The sequence below is a fragment of the Morchella sextelata genome (assembly GCF_020137385.1).
Source record: "Morchella sextelata strain SCLS chromosome Unknown scls_24, whole genome shotgun sequence".
Taxonomy (NCBI): domain Eukaryota; kingdom Fungi; phylum Ascomycota; class Pezizomycetes; order Pezizales; family Morchellaceae; genus Morchella; species Morchella sextelata.
The window spans coordinates 568,482-587,657 of record NW_025408639.1 but is presented as its reverse complement, the minus strand read 5'-3'; the positions used below and the strand labels follow the sequence as shown (position 1 = coordinate 587,657).

The window sequence follows — 19,176 nt, the reverse complement described above, 5'->3', positions numbered from 1 at the left end:
GCGCACACAAATAATATCTTTTAAGTACAGTGTCGTTCAATATCAGAATATTTTTTTGCCAACGACTAACTCCCAAGACTATGGTATGGTGTATGCAGGTTGCATGTCATATATCAGTTTTTCAGCAATTCACCCTAGAATATATGGTAAAACTGTTCTCTCTGAACTGTATTTTCTTCGGCTACATATATGCAGGAAACTACATGTAAGTCCCTCTCACGCATGCACGATGGTCCCGGGACTTTATAATTTACATTTGGTGTTAGGACTTGTACTTACATGTACTTAATAAAGAAAGAGGAGGCCTGTAACGATGGCCCCTGCGTATCTTGTATACCCTAGCTGTCATCTCATTTAGTACGGGAGATCACTGTCCCATGCTCCCCATACCACGAGCTCTTCCGTTTAATTCCTGGAGTACATGCATACATGTACATTACATAGGGTACATGTACGCATGGGGACAATGGAAAATATATGTACATACTAAGCTAGATACATGCATACATGTACTGTACGTCTATCTATCAGCCTAATTGCCATTACTGGCGTACCCCTGGGAGGTAAAAGCAGACGCAAGATCAAACTACCGGCGAAGGGCATCAAGTTGTGATATAGATACTCGCGGATTTTACTCCGACAGTTCAGCCGAAATGTCACCGACCTACCAATAAACTACATGTACTTACTCGATTGAAGTCAATACGGAGAAAAGTCACCATGGGGATACATGTAGTCATTTGTCTTACATTAACATACATTGGACTCTGAGATATATACATCTCAGCGCCGGCACCGAACTCAGTTTCGAATTTCGCACGCGCCCAGCTGACTTGATCCTGATCACTTTTATTCACATTAAGAACACGAGTCTATATTTCGATTCTAACTCCATATAAAAACTGAGCGTTGATGATTAACGTGCTATGTTTGCAATTGCTTTTATGTTTGTTCGGCATGATGCATTGCATCGCAAGGACTTAATCAGTTAAGAGTTAAGGTCCTAGCCTGTTACAGTACTTGCAATGCCTCATCCATGCAAATAAGTATGTTTGGGTCTGTGCACAACAAATACATGGGGTAACGTTTGTGGAGTAGTACAATTATTACTGCAGGTAACCAGGAACCAGGTTGATCATAGCGGTTATATTAGGCGCACATATAGATACATGTACTTAGGTGTCAACTTAGGTTTTAATTAGTAAAGAATTTTTGGACGTGCATGAGTGGTACTCATAGTTTAAGGGAAACTTACTTAGTATATATAAGGCATGGGCTTTCTTCTTGGATATATTGTCCATATGGCCATGCGTGGTCTATAATTGGACCATTAACCCGGAATCTTTCCCATTACTTCTTAGTGACTAACATACTAATAATTACATGTATATACTCATATCGATATGGTAGTACCATCTTTAGGTATAATCTGATATATATCGGTCGGCGAAGTTGAATGCGTTTTGCGAGTGACACCTTATGATCAGTAATGTGAAACAAATCAAATCATAACAGGAAACTACTAGGGAAGGTAAAGAGCCGAAATCTAAATGCCACTGATTTATGAACAGGCGAGCGCATCAAGGATTATTTAATTTACTAGGTAATTGAGAATGGTACGTTCTCGCTAATTAGTCTCAATTAGAATTAATATATATTCTCGAACCACACATATCGGTGATCATGACTTGAGGCTGAATTTCCGGTCAGCTATGAATCTAGACATCAGGACAGTTTACCTTAGACTAACTAGGGTTAATGTTCATTGTTTAACCTACGTACATGTATGTACCTGTACTGCTGTATGCAGGGCAAAGGTTGGTTTAGTGACACGCAATCATGTTCGGGGAGGATATATGCTATTCATGTACTGTGTACGTACAGATGGGCCAAATGCCCCAGGAACCCCAGACTGTCAGTCTCTGAGTTATAATTAGAAACGGGTAGGAGAACACTGTGAACTTATCTTGCAGCTTGCCTCGCTCTAGACCGCAAAGCATTCCAAATAGTCCGGATTATCCCGTCATCACAGCTGTACAGCTGTAGTTACAGCTTTGCATCGATGCACGCCCCACCTGAACCCCACCTTGGCAACCGAAATCTTTAAACGTCATGTATATAGAGGACATTATATTACAGAGACTAGCTAGCCGCGGCACAGAATTCCTCGGGAAGGACCCTGGGTGTCTGAACGTCGTACTCCCACAGTTTCAAGCTCCCCACAATTAACAAGATGCGACCAGAAGGTAACACAAATGCCTGTCAGCACGGGAGTACCAGTCCTCCAGTAATGTATTGGGCACATACTTCTACCAGGCTTGAGTACTTAATCCCGGAATTAGGTCCCATAGATTAGGGTCCATGGGTCGGCCGGATAATCTCGTTCAGGGTTTGGCTTTCCCTTGCCAATCGATATATTGCGGCGTATATTCAATTTTATCATGCAGATAATTTGGCCTTAGTTTCTACAATATCGGAGTTTTTTTTTTCAGTTGAGGTGGTTTGCTCCGTATTTGATCGGCGCGCAAAGTGTTCGTGTCATGAGATATCACCCACGAGTGTTGGCCAGCTGAGCTCTTAAAAAAGCGGGGAAATGAAATTGATGTGCAAGGAGACACGGGCCAAGGGGGAGGAAAGAATACGATGTACGTAATATCTCCACAATCGGATATGCTTCTTTCATTCATTTTACCCACATCACCTCTCATTTCCGAAAAACTGATATTTATCCCACCCTTCATTCGCCAATCATTTAGGTTTGATTTTCATCAATTTAAACTTCATATTTTATATAGTGGATCTTCGATAGGAGGCGATATATACTGATTGTAATATACTCTTGGGAGCAATGTACGAGTTGACCATCCACCTTGCACTACTCTTCGAAGTCTATCTCGATACGAGCACGTAGTGCACTATTTTCTAGCACATAGCTACTATACCACTGGGCTCTGTGTTTCCTAGATCTTCCCTGAGTTTGGAATCAATACCGGCCTAGGTGCAAAGGGCAGTTCGCGGCCGCGTCGACCTTATGTTATAGGAAAATCCTCTCTGTATTAGATTATCGGATGGTGCGATTGCCTCGTATAACCAAGATCTGCGAGAGCTTTCTGAGACATCCCGTTCCAGGTCCTGGGGGAAGTTCCGTTCCAAACGTTCGTGATTCCTAAAAGGATCATGCAATTAAAATCGGACTAGAGGGTCACAAAAGAGAAACTTTAATGGCGATCTTCCGGATACCCGAATCGATAGTGGCAATAATTACTTTCATAGCCTATCACTCGAGATATAATATTGTTTAAAATGGGGGCCTACCAAGGAAGAAAACACTAGTAAAATTAGTATGTTTCCGTCTTCACTGCTTTTAAAAATTAAAAGCATTTCTCAGAACCATTGATGTACATACAATATCCTCCCCCACATGAGCCGTGTTAGAGACTCCTGCACACCGATAATACAACAAACCCTACCCACACATAACCCTATCTTATCTCCGCGGTTCATTCGGAGGCTGTTTCAAGGGGCCCCACGGTGCGCGCAGAGACTAATTGCCTCCAGGTTGAGATCAAAATTATCGTGGAAATTCAGAGCATGTACTAGCTTCACTAGAGTTGTCTCGAGATCGAGCTAAAGAGGCTGCCAGGTTGGTGCCCCAGTCTTAAAGGTAACATGAGAAAAACGCAAAGTCCCTTATAACTTTTCTACCACGATAGATATGAAAAATCTGTCAGGTCATTCTCTTGTTTATTACTATTTCTAGAACTTTTTCTGACAGGTTTTTAATATCTATCGTGGTTGAAAAATTATAAGGGACTTGGCGTTTTTCTCATTTTATCTTTAAGACTGGGGGCACCATACATACATCGTCGGCTTCTTTCTCCCTTCCGGTTACCCAAGTGAATTCATATCTGAGGTATGAATTAATATCATTACGGCCACATGTCACCAAAAATAGAAAAAGAGGACCAACCGCATCCCTCTCCGTGCCCTAGCACAAGAAATAATGAGAGGCAACCCACAGGAAAGGACGTTTGAACCCGGCCCAGCTCTGCTGGCTAGGAGCTCCGACATCTAAAGCTGTAGGGTATGGGCTATAGTATTATAGGGCATCTATTATCCCAATAAAGATCTATGATCATGACATATTTTAATGACGTACGTAGTGGTGGAGAGAAGGGTAAAAAAAAGGAAACGAAGAACGTACTGCCTTGATCTGGGCCCGGTCGATAGATTCGAAAGTTGAACCCCACTTCCAGCACCTTTCGCTAGTACTCGCTTGATCTTGACAGTACGTTCCAACGTTTTCCCAGTCCCAAGGTCCAATTTGTGTCACTACGAATCGGCTCGCCAAAAGGCTACATACTAGGCCGTTGTTATTATCATCTCAACCTGCAATACGCGACGGAGGACCAGTTGAGTGGTATCTGTGTGTCACAACAGCCCGTGGTCTTGAGATTTCCCAATAATCCTACCAACCACGTGCTCTCGGTGGCTCTCGGTGTTAGGGCTAGCCATGACTGATGATTATCGACCCACAAACTTCGCAACCCTAAAGGAATAACCATTAAATTCATAAGAAAAATTCGAAAAGAATACTATAGTAGACTCTCGCTACAAGGATATTTGATATAACGATATACTCGCTAGAAGGATACCAGTGGCGGTCCGCAAGCGCCGTTTTGCTAGCATCTCACTTTCTATAAGGATAAATCGCTATAAGGATACATATTTTTAGCCCTAACCATATCCTTATAGCGAGAGTGTGCTGTAGAGAATGGATTAATACTTTTTATAACAGCTAGCGGCATTAATTACTTCTTAAACACGGTATTCTTTGAGTCACATCTCGTTGTAGTGTCCCATTATTTTTGTCAACCTGAAATACATGTAATGAAATCATAGACTATCACTCGATACACGAGCACCAAACATCATCTTATAATTGATCGATTGATTGATAATTCATTAATTGTATACACTGTCTCGTGATCCGTTTGGGGAAATATATCATAGATCGTTGTGAAGTTACCAGATTTAGGGGGAAAGATTTCCCCAAACATATTTAATTTATAGAGAAATATTTTTTTTTGACGAGAAATAAACTGAAAAGATAGCCAAAATGAAATTCTTCTGGGACGTTGGAAAAGATATCCATCAATACACATAACTGCGCGCCACGCCAGATTCTTCGGCTGAAAATTCAAGTAATTAACTCTACCATTTCCTTAATTTCCACCTTCACCGTACTATCGCTAATTCACAATCAAGAACTTTTGGGTTGAAAGGAGAAAACAAAGGGAAGAGGTCCTTTTTCACAAAAGCATAAAAATATCCCCACCACTATAATAAAGAGAAATAATATTGAAATTTTCATGAAGAACCCCAACCGGAACCTTATCCCAACCCAACCAATATTTTATAAATGATTTTTTTCTTTCTTCTACTCAGCCTTCGTCTCCTCAGCCGCCTCAGCCTTCTCCTCTCTGACCTCAACATCGACCTTCTTTGGGGTGGAGCTACCGCTAGCTTCCTCGCCATCTTCTTTGGCGGCTTCAGCCTCGAGGCGGTCAATCTCCTTCTGGGCCTTGGCAATGTTCTGTTCACAAAAGGTATTTATGTCAGTGATTTATTATAGAGGAAATGATGAAGAGTTATCACTGACCTCCTTGGTTTTGATTTCCTGGTTCTCCTTGTACCAGGCCAGCTTCTCCCTGAGTTTCTCAAGAGTCTTGGGAACATCGTCCTTACCCATAGGGACCTCAACGTCAACCTTTGCCAATTCTTCGAGAACACCGACATTCAAGTTGAATTTTGCAGCCGGAGACTCGGCAGCTGGAGACTCGGCATCAGGTGAAGTGACAGCAGTAGCACCCGCATCCTTTCGGCCCTTCTTTCCCTTCTTCTTTCCGCCATTGCCACCAATAAAGTAATCGTCCTCGCGATCTTCCTTCTTGGCGAGCTTCTTACCGGTGATAGCCGAGGCGTCGACAGAGCGAGTAGGCTGGGCAGCGAGTGCGCGAGGGCCAGATTCAAGCTTGGCCTTACGGGCAGCTTCGGCGGAAGAGGGATCGAAGAACCCGATAAGACTTTCGCAGGTAATGATCTCGGAGGTGTAGGCCTTCTCCGATGCCTGCTCTGTATTTCTCAAAGTCATGTAAGCCACCATTCCTATGTTTCAAGATTGGGTTCCAAGGCTGAGTCTGGAATCATAAAACATACCCATCTTCTCCTGAGCAATCTGTCGTCTATAAGCAATCTTGGCTTCCCTCTCCTGCTTGGCCCTCTTCTCTCTCTTGATCTTCCAGGCCTCCTGCTCGTACGCCCTGTATGCATTCTTGGCACTGAAGTATTCATCTCTGAGCGTCTGAATTGCCTGCCACTTTTCCTGCTGTTCCTCCTGCAGCTGGGTACGCTCATCGCGGAGTTGGTTCAGGTTGGAGAAACTAAATTTGCGAATTCGTTAGTATAGCTAACGAGGCAGGGGCGGGTCGGTACTTACGCAGCGTCCTGCTCGAGTTTGAGATCGTCAAGCTCGTTCTTGACGGCCTCGTATTTGTCGCTCAATTCCTGCACCTCAGGGTCTTTCCTCTGTTGCCTCAGTTCATCCAACTTGGCCTTGTCGGCGTCAATGGTTTTCTGAACCTCGCTGAAAGCCCCAAAGTTCTTCTTGACCTTGTTCAAAGACGCTAGCATCCCCCAAAATTAGCTTTTGAATCACTATATAAAAAGTATGATAAGCATACAAATCTCTGCAAGCGCCTTCCTCTCGTCAACAATCATCATTTTACCGCTGTCGACGCTAGCGTTCAATCGCTTAATGGCGTCCTCAAGCTCATCGAGTGTCCTGTAGGGCATCTTCTGCATTGAAGCATTCTGATCCTTGATCCTGGCCTTGATTGAGGTGTCAAGAGTCTTGATCTGGTCATCGATTTGGGCCCTTCCACCCTTCTTAGCCTGCTGCGCAGCGCGGAGCTCATTGAGTTGGTCTCGGAGCTCTTGCTGGCGGGGAGACTTTCCGGGAGACTTGATAAATTCAAGCTTTTGCTTCACGGCGTTCTATAGTAAAAAACAAAATTAGTTCACGGAAGCTCAAACTGGTGATTGAACCTGAAATGCCAATTCAAGAAGATATTGAGGAATGAGGAGATATCTTACCAGCTTTTCCCGTACGGCGACATGCTCATCATTCGCCTTTTGTAAGTTCTTCTCGAACTCTGCCTGGTCCGGCTTCTCTGGCTTCTGGACGAAGGTCTTTTTTGATTCCTCGGTAGTGGCCATTATGTGTAATGAAGCTTTCTGGAATTCTACAACTCTGGCGGGGTAATAGATGGGTTAGTCAAGAAGAAAGCAAAGAAAAAACAGTAAAAAAAAAAAAGGCGCTTGGTCTAGAAATAATTCAATGCTGAAGGGAGGTATATGTATGCAGGGCACTCACCAAAACTGAGGTCGGAAAATATGGTTGTGGGATGGGACAGATAGCACGCACAACAGCAGTGAAAGACAGGTGGTCCCTTTTTCTTTTCGGGCCAGACTTTTTTTTCCCTTTGGGTCTATCTGTCCTCGGCGACTGTGGCACAGTGACTTGACCACAGCGTGCTACTCCTGTTATGGTAGCAGGGATCTCAACTACCTTCCTGAACGAGCAGTCACAGCGGCGCTGTCGTGTGAGGGTAACCAACCGCGGGTTAGGTTTGGACAAATTGGTTTCGAGAATTTTCGAAGAGGAGTCTACGATCTTGGAATTGGAGTGCGGGGTGAGTGGTCGGAGGGGGGTTGAGCTGCTGTTGCGCTAGTCTTGAGCTGTGGCCCAAGTAGAGGAGGAGAAAATTAGCATTTACTTCTTAGAATAACAGTGAATTGATACGATGGAAGTAATAGAATTTTTTTGATTTTGTTTTTCACACGATATATCGATACCTGCGGGAAGAGCGATGCGATTGATGATGTGTTCAAGACGTTCTATCGGAGCTGTTACAGCGGGAGGGAAAATTATTGTAGAAACAGGGGTCTAAAAGCAGGGTTTAAGTGGGTGACTCGGCCAATGGGACTCTTCCCATACTTCTACAATAATTTTACCACACGCTGTACGAAACACCAAGTGGTAACGTAGCATTTGAGTAACTTCACCGTGAGGCACGTGACATCAGTACTAACGCGATCTGTACGAAAAGGCTACAGAATTTTATATCAATCCGAAAGTAGTACAATTCTAGCCCAACTAGGCGTTTGCCTACTAAGTTTCACAGTGCTAACGTGTGGCTACAAACTGAAACATACCACTTAAGAGAGGAATCACCAAATCTTACGAATATAGCACTTAACCCCTGAAATGCTACGATAATTTGGTGATCGCATCTCACCTCATTTCATAGGGCGCGCAGCATTACTGGACTAAGTGATCCTTGGGAGGGGAATAACCTGTCTCCCCGATCATTGACTCTCGTCGAGTAGCTATAGTAATGGGCACACGATAAAACAATTATAGATATCTGTATCGAGGCAGTACAGAAACAATCCAAAACATATCTAGTCTCGAGATTTTTCAAGATGTATTCCTATGTACATGCTATAACATTGGTTGTAGATTAATATAGCTTGAATACTACATGTAGTATCGTCCTGGAAACAATTGTTCTTTTCGGGGTCAATCTCTATATCTCACTTTATATTTGTCGAAAAACACGGGCTCGCCGCGGCCAAGTATAGCCTTATTTCGTACCGTGTCATCACTACATGTAGTAACCTCAACCACCCACCCCGAGCCACACCCCCTCACGCTTTTCTACCCGCAACTTTGAAACCCTAACCCTTACAGAAGTAACATCCTGTCTCTACCCACAACTAACCACGCCAAGTAAACACACTAGCACAAAGATTTGTTGCATGCCCAGTCATTGACCTACAGACTATCCCGCCGTCAAACTTCAGACCGCCGAGCTAGCTTGTGACTCGTCACGGCTTATCACTCGACACGGCATATGACTCGACACGGTTTTGGACGAGTACACGAAGGAGCTCAATTTAAAGCGCAGCCAGTCATGAAGGTGCGCCGTCGCTAGCTGTTCGTCAGCTGTTCATCGGATAGATATATGTAGCTATGGTTACCCAAGGTTCAAACACCAACCTCCACCAAAGCCTGTATACTAGAAGGGAAGAGCTACATAAACGACAACCCCCACCTTGGTCGGAAATGCCACGATTCTATCTATACAGCTATTGGGAGTACATATCTTTAATATCATATCGCTGAACCCAAGGACTATCTAAATATATTGGGAGCTATGTGCCAACGGCGCCGGCAGTGGAGACAGTGCACTCATACAGTATGCTTGCGGAAGGACAGCCCGACGCCTGGTCACGATCTAAGTTGTTAGTTATTCTGGAGCTGCAGAGAGCATTTGGGCTGGCTTACGGTCGAGCTTGCCTATTTATATACACCGAGTAGCTATATGATTCGCAAGTCGACCAGCTGGATGCGTCATTGCGGCCTTGCCTACAATCGGATTGGGCTCGAGCGGCTGTAAGGGATTCGAGTTTGAGGTATGGGTGGATATATAGAAATTATGGGCTTAAATTTCGCTGTTTATGGGATTTGGCTTCGACATCACTATCTGCATACTGAGACAAATTCCCATCAACAATTACGACCAATATCACAAAAATACTATCAGGAAAGAATTTTACGACTGAATTATTTCAACCATTTCTGAGCAGAGCTGGAGCTATATACATTAAATACTACCTCCCGAAACACCCCCAGCGAACACGAATCCACCCATGCCCGTTTATTGCGCCCACAATCATTACCCCTCCCCGCAAACCTACATCCCTACCCCACCTACAACATTCCCGCCCTCCACACCTTCCCACTCAATCTCTCAATCTCGTCCACATCTACCACCCCCGTCACGCTTTCGTCTGCAATCGCCTCCACCGCCGCATCCGCCACTACATCCACCTTCAATGGCTTATACGCGGCCGCGCCCAACATCCCCTTCAGCCGTCCGCCCACGAGCCCATCCACCGCCGACGTCACGCCCATCAGCCCCGCCAGCGGCATCGTCACCGTCCGGGACGAGTCATACAAAAACCCGGGCCTCAAGAACAGCGGGCGGAACTTTTGGCCGTTCTCCGACAGCTTCTGGATGCCCGCTTCGGCTTCGCGCTTGGTCGAGATATAGCGCGAGGGGAGGGCGAAGGAGCCCGCGGCGGCAGAGACGTAGAGGAAGGTTTTGACGGTGTTGGTTGCGGAGAGCGCTTCTTCGGCGAGCGTTATTGCTGTTGTGCACGCTACCGTCAGAATCATCCCCCATCTTCTAGTAGCACCTCATAACCCGGGGGTATACCAGAATCCCGATTCATCGTCTCATAACTCAACTGCGCGCTATCCCCCTCCTCACGCAGATTATGCGCCCTGCCGACAGAAGGATCAAACGCTTTGCGTAACCCCGCGATCGGCGACTCCTTCCCGCTGATTACGCCCTTGTAGTCGGCCTCGAGCAGGATGCCCATGCTGTGGACGACGGCGGTCGCGCCGACGAGGTGCTGGCGGTAGCTGGCCGGGATGAGGATGTTGCCCTTGGCCCAGGTGACCTTTGCCGCCCATTCGGGTGGTGTAGGGGTGCCCGTGGCGAGTTTCCAGTCGGGTGTACCTGAGCGGCTGATGGACGTTACAGTCCAGCCACGTGAGACGGCGGATTTGCAGATACGGGAGCCTGTGGGAGGTTAGTGGTGCGGAGATTGGGTGGGGGGGGGGGGGGAGGGGGTACCAAGGAAGCCGTTGCCACCACAGACGACGAGGCGGGGGGCGGTAGTGGTGGTGGCCATAGTGCGGGGAGGTGAGGTGAGGTGAGGAGGTGAGATAGGTGGAGATGTCTCAGATTATGGAGATTGTGGTTGTGTTGCTGATGAGTGTTATAGATGTCTGGATGCCTACATCTTATAAGGTCAATGGCATTCCAGCAGATATATATGAAGCTACTGGACGATCTCAACAATCAAAACCGGAGTGATAGATGTCTTGAGGTATCTATTTGGAATACCTACATACCTTGACTATGCAAGTTTAAGCAGGAAAGAATGGACCCCAATGCTGTATAAATATCTCTCTGTGTCAAGAATTCAAGAATTCAACCCCGATGCACTTCTGCGCTCGTCACGACTCGCAAAGGCTATCGATATGCAGAGTTGTCGATGTGTGATGAGCGGTGTGTGTGTGTGGTGTCAAGACATCAAGATGACGGGCTCTGTCTGGTTGCAGTCCCTCGATCCCGAGCTTACTCATCTCTCTGCCCAAGAAGACAGACAGCTGCACGTCATCAACGCTTTTGTCTAATTAGATACCAACGACTGATTCTACTCTAGACATGCTGACTGCAGCTGTCAAATATCCTCCGTGAATTTCCACATATCATCCCGAGTCCTCTATCTCGTTTTATTTGCCGGTATAGCTCTACTCTAATGGCTTTAACCCCCCACCGGCCCGCCCCGCCTGTGCTTATCGATAAGACAGCGATGGCTGTAACTCTTTCGTCACACCCCCACATGCACCCGGGTCGCACAGAATAAAATTTCACAACTCCTCTCTGAGTCTTCTCTGCCAATATCAAAAACCTCCATAACCACAAATCACTAGACAAAAGCCAAACCGTTAAAATGACAGTAGACCAAACAGTCACCATCGGCGTCCTCGGTAAGCCATACCCACCCCCCGCCCTCACTCACAAATACTAACCCCCGACCCCAGCCCTCCAAGGCGCCTTCAGCGAACACATGCAGCTCCTCCGAAAAGCCTCTGTCGGTCTCGACACCCCTCAACCCCTCAACTTCATACTCGTCAAGACCCCCACCGAGCTCTCCCAATGCTCCGCGCTCATCATCCCCGGCGGCGAATCTACAGCTATGGCTCTCGTCGCCGAGCGCTCCGGCCTCCTCGAGCCCCTCCGCGACTTTGTCAAGCTCGACCGCCGCCCCACATGGGGCACCTGCGCGGGTATGATCCTGCTCAGTGAGGCCGCCAACCGCACCAAAAAGGGCGGGCAGGCGCTTATCGGCGGGTTGTCGGTGCGAGTCAACCGGAACCATTTCGGGCGGCAGGTAGAGAGCTTTGAGGCGCCATTGAGGCTGTCATTTCTCAATGAGGAAGATGCACCGTTTAACGGAGTTTTCATCCGGGCACCGATTGTCGAGGCGATATTGCCGCAGGAGGGCGAGGAGGGCGAGGATGATGTTGAGGTACGGGCGCCGAGGAAGGAGCCCAGGGGCGTGGTGGAGAGTGTGTTGGGGGATGAGGGGCATGTGGAGGTACTAGCGGAGCTAAGGAGGACGTTGCTGCCGACGGAGGGGTTGAGTAAGGGAGATAGACCGCTCCATGAGACGCATAGCACGGATGTAGACATGGCGCGGGAGAGAGAGAACCGCGGGAGTGTGGCGAGCATTGTGGCCGTAAGGCAGGGGAATGTGGTGGGGACGAGCTTCCATCCAGAGCTCACGAGCGATCTGAGGATGCATAGATGGTGGCTTCAAGAGGTGCTGAAGGACTTGAAGAGGAGGGAGGAGCTGGTGGAGAAGGTGAAGCATGGGGAGAGTGTACAATAGTTAGAGTTCCCTGGGCCTTTTCTTTTAATTGTTAGATGCGGTGGCCATGTTTGTTTATGCCATAGATAAAATATGTAACTCCAAATGGTAGAAATATATCTCTCTTTGAACACATAAAAATAGTCTTAATGGAATCTTCAAAACCCGATACATTCTCGGGGCACATGTAAAAAAGGATATGCCCCATCGGAGTATACGTAGAACGTAATATTGCATGAGCCAACGACCAGAAACATGAACAAGGAAGAGGGAGAAAAGGCTCCTTCTTTATAGGTACATGTAGTAACAGTTTAGAGAACAGAATGGCTCCAAGACAGAGAACAGAGTGGCTCTAAGACAAAGTACAGGTATATTTGAACTACGTCCAAACTACATAATGAAACGTTGACAACAATTTAATTTTTAACAACCGCAATGACTTGCCAGCCAGAAATAACACTTAATGAAGTAACCAACCAGGCAGTCAATCGATTGCCACAAATAACAACCGCGACCCCCCTTCATTCAACCCCCTCCCCCCCCAAGCATCACAACCCATCACCCGTCCATCCGCTCACCCATCATCACCCATCATCAGCCGCCCCACTCATCCATCTCCCCAACACCAGCCACCCCACTCCACCGCCGGATCACAACCCATCACTCGCCCCCCCCCCCCCCCAAAAAAAAAAAAAACTATCCCTCAGCCAAGGATAACCTCGGCCCATGTATAGCCTAGCCCAGCCAGCTATCCCTGTCTCCCTTCACGCGGGCAACACCCTGAACAGGAAGGGAAGCTGCCAGCAGGAACAGGGATTGTTGTGCGACACCATAAAGTATGGATAGGTGGGGTGGTACAAGCAGACATGGGACGAAAATTGGAATTGGGTGTGTTGATATGATAATATGACCTTTCTAGCGTCTACGACGTTCTAACTAGCAACCTACACCACCACCACCACCACTATACACCCATCCGCACCAAAACACGCACACCCACAGCTCCAAGAGATACCTGCTTTGACAAAAGAGAAAAAGAAATAAAACTTTTCCCAACCAACCCTAAGAAAAAACCCCAATAGAAATGAATAGAAATAGAAATGAAGCCCTACCCCGTCCACCCCTCTAGAAAAAGAAAGAGAAGAGAGAAAAGAGAAATTAGAGAGGAGAAAGGGAAATGGAAAGAAAAAAACGCAATGATAAAAGCAGGCATGTATGGTCAACGAGTGGAGAGTAACTGCCAGACCAACCGATGAAGATTGGTACGGCATGATATGACGACAATAACAAAGGAAAGAGGAGAGAGGTAAGAAATAGATATAAAAAATAAAGAATAAAAACTAGGAAACTAGGAAAATACCACAACGACAGGCTTTAGCTATAGATAGAGATGCAGCAAGCAGCAACAGCAGCAGCACAAACCACACACAGAAGCCCTAATTACCGCCAACTACATTTCTCAAGCTCAAGCCCGTCGACCAGCGACCTCGACAGCCCTTGTCTGCGTCCCGGCCATGGCTTCAAAAAACCAAAAACACAAAAACAAAAACAGAAAAAATGCGGCGCTTGCAAAAAGAAAAAAAGGACTAATAAACAGAAAAGGGAAGAAAAAGACCACTCTGGATAAGTCTAATGAAAACACTACCCTCCGAGGCTACTACATGCCATAAGCCGGTGGGGCCTCTCTACCAAGCTCCCGCAACTCCCTCTCAACCTGCCACATATCGGCGCCCTCTCCCCTCCTTTTTCGCTCTTCCTCTAGCCTCCTCTGCATTTCACTTGCTAGTTTCATCAAGAATGCCTTCTCCAAAATCCCACTTCCATGAGCAGCCCCTGCTCTCAACTGCGGCCTTTTCTCGTTCGCGTAGCTCTTCGACGGACTGGCTTCCGTGGACAGTGACGAGGCCGATGTGGTAGAAGCGGAGGAGGAGGTCGCGGGATACGTGATGTTCTCCGTCGAAACTGAGGACGCCGGCGACGGGGGTTCGACAAGCATGATGGGAACTGTCTTCGGGGCCTCTGTCGGCGTCACTGGGCGCGCAACAGGGTCAATGAACCTCACGCCGCCTCTTTTCGGCGCCGTGGGTGTCGTGACCTCGTCTTGTGTCGACGGCTCCTTCTCTGTGACAACCGCCGGCGCAGTCTCCTCCGATAGCGGTGGAGCGGGCTGCGAGCGCAGGTTGACAACTCTGTGCTTTCTCCGCTTGCCCCTTGTTCGGCCCGCTGCACCTGCGAGCGATGGCGAGCTGTTGGTGTGGTACATACTCGGTCTTGAGGACGAGCTGCCCGTCGTGCTCACGGCGTCACCATTCTCGGAGAACGTGTATGTGCTGCTGTTGCCGCTCACTGGCGTCCCAGGGGGCTCCAATGACGCCGGCGTCTTATCACCGCCCAATACCGCGGAACCATTTCCGGACGCCCAGGCCCTAAATACCACATCCGGGATCGACGGGGTCCCAACCGACAGCGTTTTCTGCGAGCAGCTCAGCGCCTTCAGCGCCGCAAGGTTCTTCTGCGAGAATGAGATGGACGGCGAGTCTGACTCTGAGTCTGTGGGCGACAACAGTGGATTTGTCCCAAACGCCGCCGCGGTCTCCTCGTCCTCCTCACTACCACCCGCTGTCTCTTCATTGTTAGGCGCCGGGGAATCGAGGCCTAGCGACGCCGCATATTCGGGATTCCATAGCCGGAGCGACAACCGGTGCACCGCGACTGGGAGCTCCTCCTGAAACAGGCCGCGGACCTGGCGCTCAATCTCCTTCTGCAGGTAGTCCTTGATGAACGGTATTGAGTCGAATGTCGACGAGACCTTTAGTGATTCAAGGGGGTCGTTTCGGAAGACCAGGGTGATCCCTTTCGCCTTTGAGAAGACGAGGATGATGAATCCCGACAGCCGGAAGTCTGAGAGCGTGATTTGTAGCGGGATTGTGAGCGGGGCCGAGGCGGCGAGGGGCGTGGGAGAGGTGAAGGACGGCGTTGTGGAGAGGTAGGTGTTTAATGGGTTCGCCTGCAGGTGGAAAACGTTTGGTCAGTATCTATCGTGTGGTATTGGCTCGGGCATAATAAACATGCAGTAGTACTGCCGTGCGTGACGTATGTAGGAGAGTAAGGAACAGCCAATATAGCCGGTTTGCTGGAAGAGTAACAACCCTGTCACGCATCAAGGGCAGAGGTAGAGATAGGTAGGCATAGGTACATATGTAGGTAAGGTAAGGTATAGCAGGTAGGCATGCAATTACCACAACAGGAGATTATAGCAGAAGCAGTAGCAGCGGAGGAGCCCACAGCTGAATCCGCAGCAGCGGCGGGAGGTATCGGAAGAACCAGAATCAACATACCTGAACCTTCGTCTTGAGAGTCAAAGACGCATCCCCCTCATAGCTCATCCTGAAGATGCCCCTAAATCTATCCTCCGCCAGGTCCCCAATCTCGAGTATCTCCAGATCCGGCGCGCTCTGCCCCAGGTTTAGCTCCTCGACGAAGATGTCATCGACGATGATTGGCGGCTTCTGCGACTTGTTAAGGGCGGCAGTGAGCAGTGACTTAGCGTGCGTGTAGAAGGCCGACGATGTCGTCGAGGAGGTAGTGAGCGGCGTCCAGTTGAAGTTGAATGCCATGACTAGTTACTGGCGGGGGTGCATCCAAGGGATCGCGTGTTGTGAAGTGACGTTTTTTTTTTCCCTCTATCTTTTTTAGTGTGCTTGATAGTTTCGGTGATGGCGAGTACAATGAGAAAGGACCCGCTGCTGTAGGGTAATTATTCTATCCAGGTACTACTACCTAGTGAGATGATGAATCGATGAGAAACAAAAAAAGAAGTGGAGTGTTTTTTCTGTTCTCTGGTCGTATGCCTGTCTGACCGACTGTCGTGTGGGGGGAGAGAGGGAAAGGGTTAATGTGGAGAGGTGTGATGGGACGATGATGGTGACGGGATCTCGTGCTCCGTTTTTTTTCTTTCACTTTTGAAGGCGGGAACTAAACTATTCTTCCCGGGATGGATGGATGGACGGATAGCATACGGTGGAAATGAAGACGAACGAAGCTGAAAGAAAGCACAAGAGCAATCACAACAATGATGGAGATAGATGTGAGGGAAGAGGAAGGGATAGGAATGTTGTATGAAGGTGCTATAGCAATATTGTATCCTTTCTAATATTATTTTCTTTTCCCAGCTCTGGATAAAATACCTACACTTTGGCACAAGGGAACATGGTGGTTCGGTTCCTGTTCAGGCACTTATCCTGACTTTCCCATGCTTGTAAACTGACTGCGGGCACTGCCTTGTGCCTTGTGTGTTTTTTCGCAACGTCTGGAAGGAAAAGAAAAAAAACCGGAAAAAATCGCTTCGTGGGATGACGGCCAATTGACTAAGCGAGGTTGTCCCGAACCCGAGTTCCGACGATCTCCCTTCCAACTACAAAAACAAAAACATAAGCCCACACAAAAAAGCCCCCTCACAGCAGTTTTTCCGAGCCAGAGTAGAGCACATACGAGAAAAAGAACCCCGCGCAAATCATGCAATACTCCAGAGGTACATACAGTTACCTACATGTACTTTGCTTGTGGGGAATATTTTCGATACTTACATGTAGCTACCTACCCCGCAAAAAAATTAAAAATAAAAATACAAAACAGAAGAAAGACCAGCAGCAGCAGCTAGACCTGGTACTGCCGGAATAAAGACCGAAGGAAGGCCCCCCCCCCCTCTCTTTCTACTCCGCTCCCCCGTGCACAGACAAAAGTTACGTATGAGTACTTTCAGAACGACATCCAACTCGCTGGTGACAGAATTGAGCCATTCCTCCTAGCTCATTTGCGGGCCTGTGCGTGTGCCCGGCTGCTCTTAGTGGTCTAGTCGGTCCTGTCTAGCCCTCTGCCTATCTCCCTCCCTCGCTTTCTTTCTTGGTTCTTGAGGTTGCAAGGGGCCATGTCAATCACTCATGTCTATCAAATTAATCATCAGCTCTGCCCTACAGTCAAACCCGGCGCCTAGAGTCAAGCAGCGACAACCAACCCCTCTGCACCAGATCGCCACATGTGATTTCGCTCCTCTCTCCTCCCACTTCCGCTCTCTCTGCCCCCCATAGAGTACCTCCGGTACATAGTGCAAATCCGATCATCCAGCCATGATCCAAACATCGCGACGAACCGATCACATACCAAGATCTCTCCAGTCCAGTTTAGTTCTTCCTGTGCCCAATCGCAGCGCGCCCCCTAACCCTCAAGCTCTCTCTCTCTCTCTCTCTCCTGCCAACACACCGTTTGATCCTGATGGGTGGCGAAAAGACCGATCTGTGATGCCGTTTTTGACGGAGTGCTTTTTTCCTTTCTTTTTTTCCCTCCCTTCCCACATCGTCGGCGCGCAGCGGGCGGGTCGAGAATCGCGGCCGACGAGTGATTGCGTGTGAAAAAAAAAATGAAATGGAGCCCCAGTCACGGGACATCACTCGGTGTGGATGCGTATGGCATGTGATTTTTCGCTTTCCCCTTCCCCCCGCGGATCTGCGTGTGTGCAGATACTGGAAAGTGCAAGATCTGGGCTGATCTGCAGGATGCTGTTTGTTTTGTGGGTGATGTCGCCGTTTATGAGCCATGGAGGGGAATGGACTGGTTTCATAGGGTTGGGTTTTTATGATAGCTGCGGGCCCGTTGGTGGTATTAATTCGGATATTCCATCACAACTTATGAAAAATCTCCTATATGCGCGCTCCGCCCCACTAAGCCTATCGGTGAGATCATCTCTTCTCTGCTAGACTCATCGCACTGTTTACGAAACATAATTTTGTGACTGGATAGTGGTAGTTAGATTACCGAGTGACATTTTATGACTGTATAGACACCACACGCCATATATTTTTCCTCCCATAGTACCTATATGTACTCTAGTCGATAAGATACAAGTCCTAAATGATTAGCCCCTGAGGCATCACTCCTCAAGGCTCCTGATAATATCCCAGGAATATTATGCAATATTGGGGTGTGCGTGCGTGCGCATGTGCCGTGTCTGGACCACACTGCTACGAAGGAGCTACCTAGTGCACCCCTCTCAGAACCTCACTTAGGTAGGTAGAGTAGAGCAGAGATGCGTGACTTCGCACCATGTCCAGTGCTGCACACCAAATCTTGTACCCTGTCCGTTCGATACCTACCCCATTCCTCAGGAGTCCCATCTCCGTTTCAGACATATCCACCTCCTACCTCTCATTACCACCCTTCTTCCACCCACACCAAACATTTCCCATCAACATCACACCATCACACCAACACGACACCCCACACATCGTTACACCACCGACACCCGTTCTGCCTGATAACAATTAGCCGCATCCAGCTAGATCACAAGACCTTTGCTACTATAATTAGTAGCATTATGTCCCAATACAGATATTCTACTATTTCTTCATCATATCACGGATTGGCTTATCACTGCTAAGACAAAGGAAAGAGAAGGATGCTATCCACATAGTTATAGTTATACAAAGCACCAAATTGGCGAAAGAATATGGGTTAAGAAGAAAGTGTAGAAAGAAAAAATGAGAGGCAGAACCGCCCGTTTCCATTTTAGGTCCCCCATTAGTCCTATATTCGCACACACAAGAA

General features: G+C 47.8%; 4 protein-coding genes across 4 annotated transcripts; 1 reads left to right on the top strand and 3 right to left on the bottom strand.

Annotated features, from left to right (window-relative positions):
* Positions 1-5,440: 5,440 nt before the first annotated feature.
* H6S33_007716 (uncharacterized protein) lies at positions 5,441-7,278 on the bottom strand (the record flags this gene model as incomplete). Its single annotated transcript, XM_044839059.1, has 6 exons — positions 5,441-5,596; positions 5,663-6,135; positions 6,220-6,443; positions 6,500-6,686; positions 6,744-7,056; positions 7,156-7,278. 6 exons carry the CDS (start codon positions 7,276-7,278, stop codon positions 5,441-5,443), a joined length of 1,476 nt encoding a protein of 491 aa, XP_044688589.1.
* A 2,560-nt stretch (positions 7,279-9,838) lies between these two features.
* On the bottom strand, positions 9,839-10,827 carry H6S33_007715 (uncharacterized protein; the record flags this gene model as incomplete). The annotated part of the gene is made up of 3 exons (XM_044839058.1): positions 9,839-10,278; positions 10,347-10,715; positions 10,770-10,827. 3 exons carry the CDS (start codon positions 10,825-10,827, stop codon positions 9,839-9,841), a joined length of 867 nt encoding a protein of 288 aa, XP_044688588.1.
* An 828-nt stretch (positions 10,828-11,655) lies between these two features.
* H6S33_007714 (uncharacterized protein) lies at positions 11,656-12,597 on the top strand (the record flags this gene model as incomplete). The annotated part of the gene is made up of 2 exons (XM_044839057.1): positions 11,656-11,692; positions 11,747-12,597. 2 exons carry the CDS (start codon positions 11,656-11,658, stop codon positions 12,595-12,597), a joined length of 888 nt encoding a protein of 295 aa, XP_044688587.1.
* Positions 12,598-14,233: 1,636 nt separating this feature from the next.
* H6S33_007713 (uncharacterized protein) lies at positions 14,234-16,193 on the bottom strand (the record flags this gene model as incomplete). The annotated part of the gene is made up of 2 exons (XM_044839056.1): positions 14,234-15,583; positions 15,915-16,193. 2 exons carry the CDS (start codon positions 16,191-16,193, stop codon positions 14,234-14,236), a joined length of 1,629 nt encoding a protein of 542 aa, XP_044688586.1.
* Between the last annotated feature and the right edge of the window lie 2,983 nt (positions 16,194-19,176).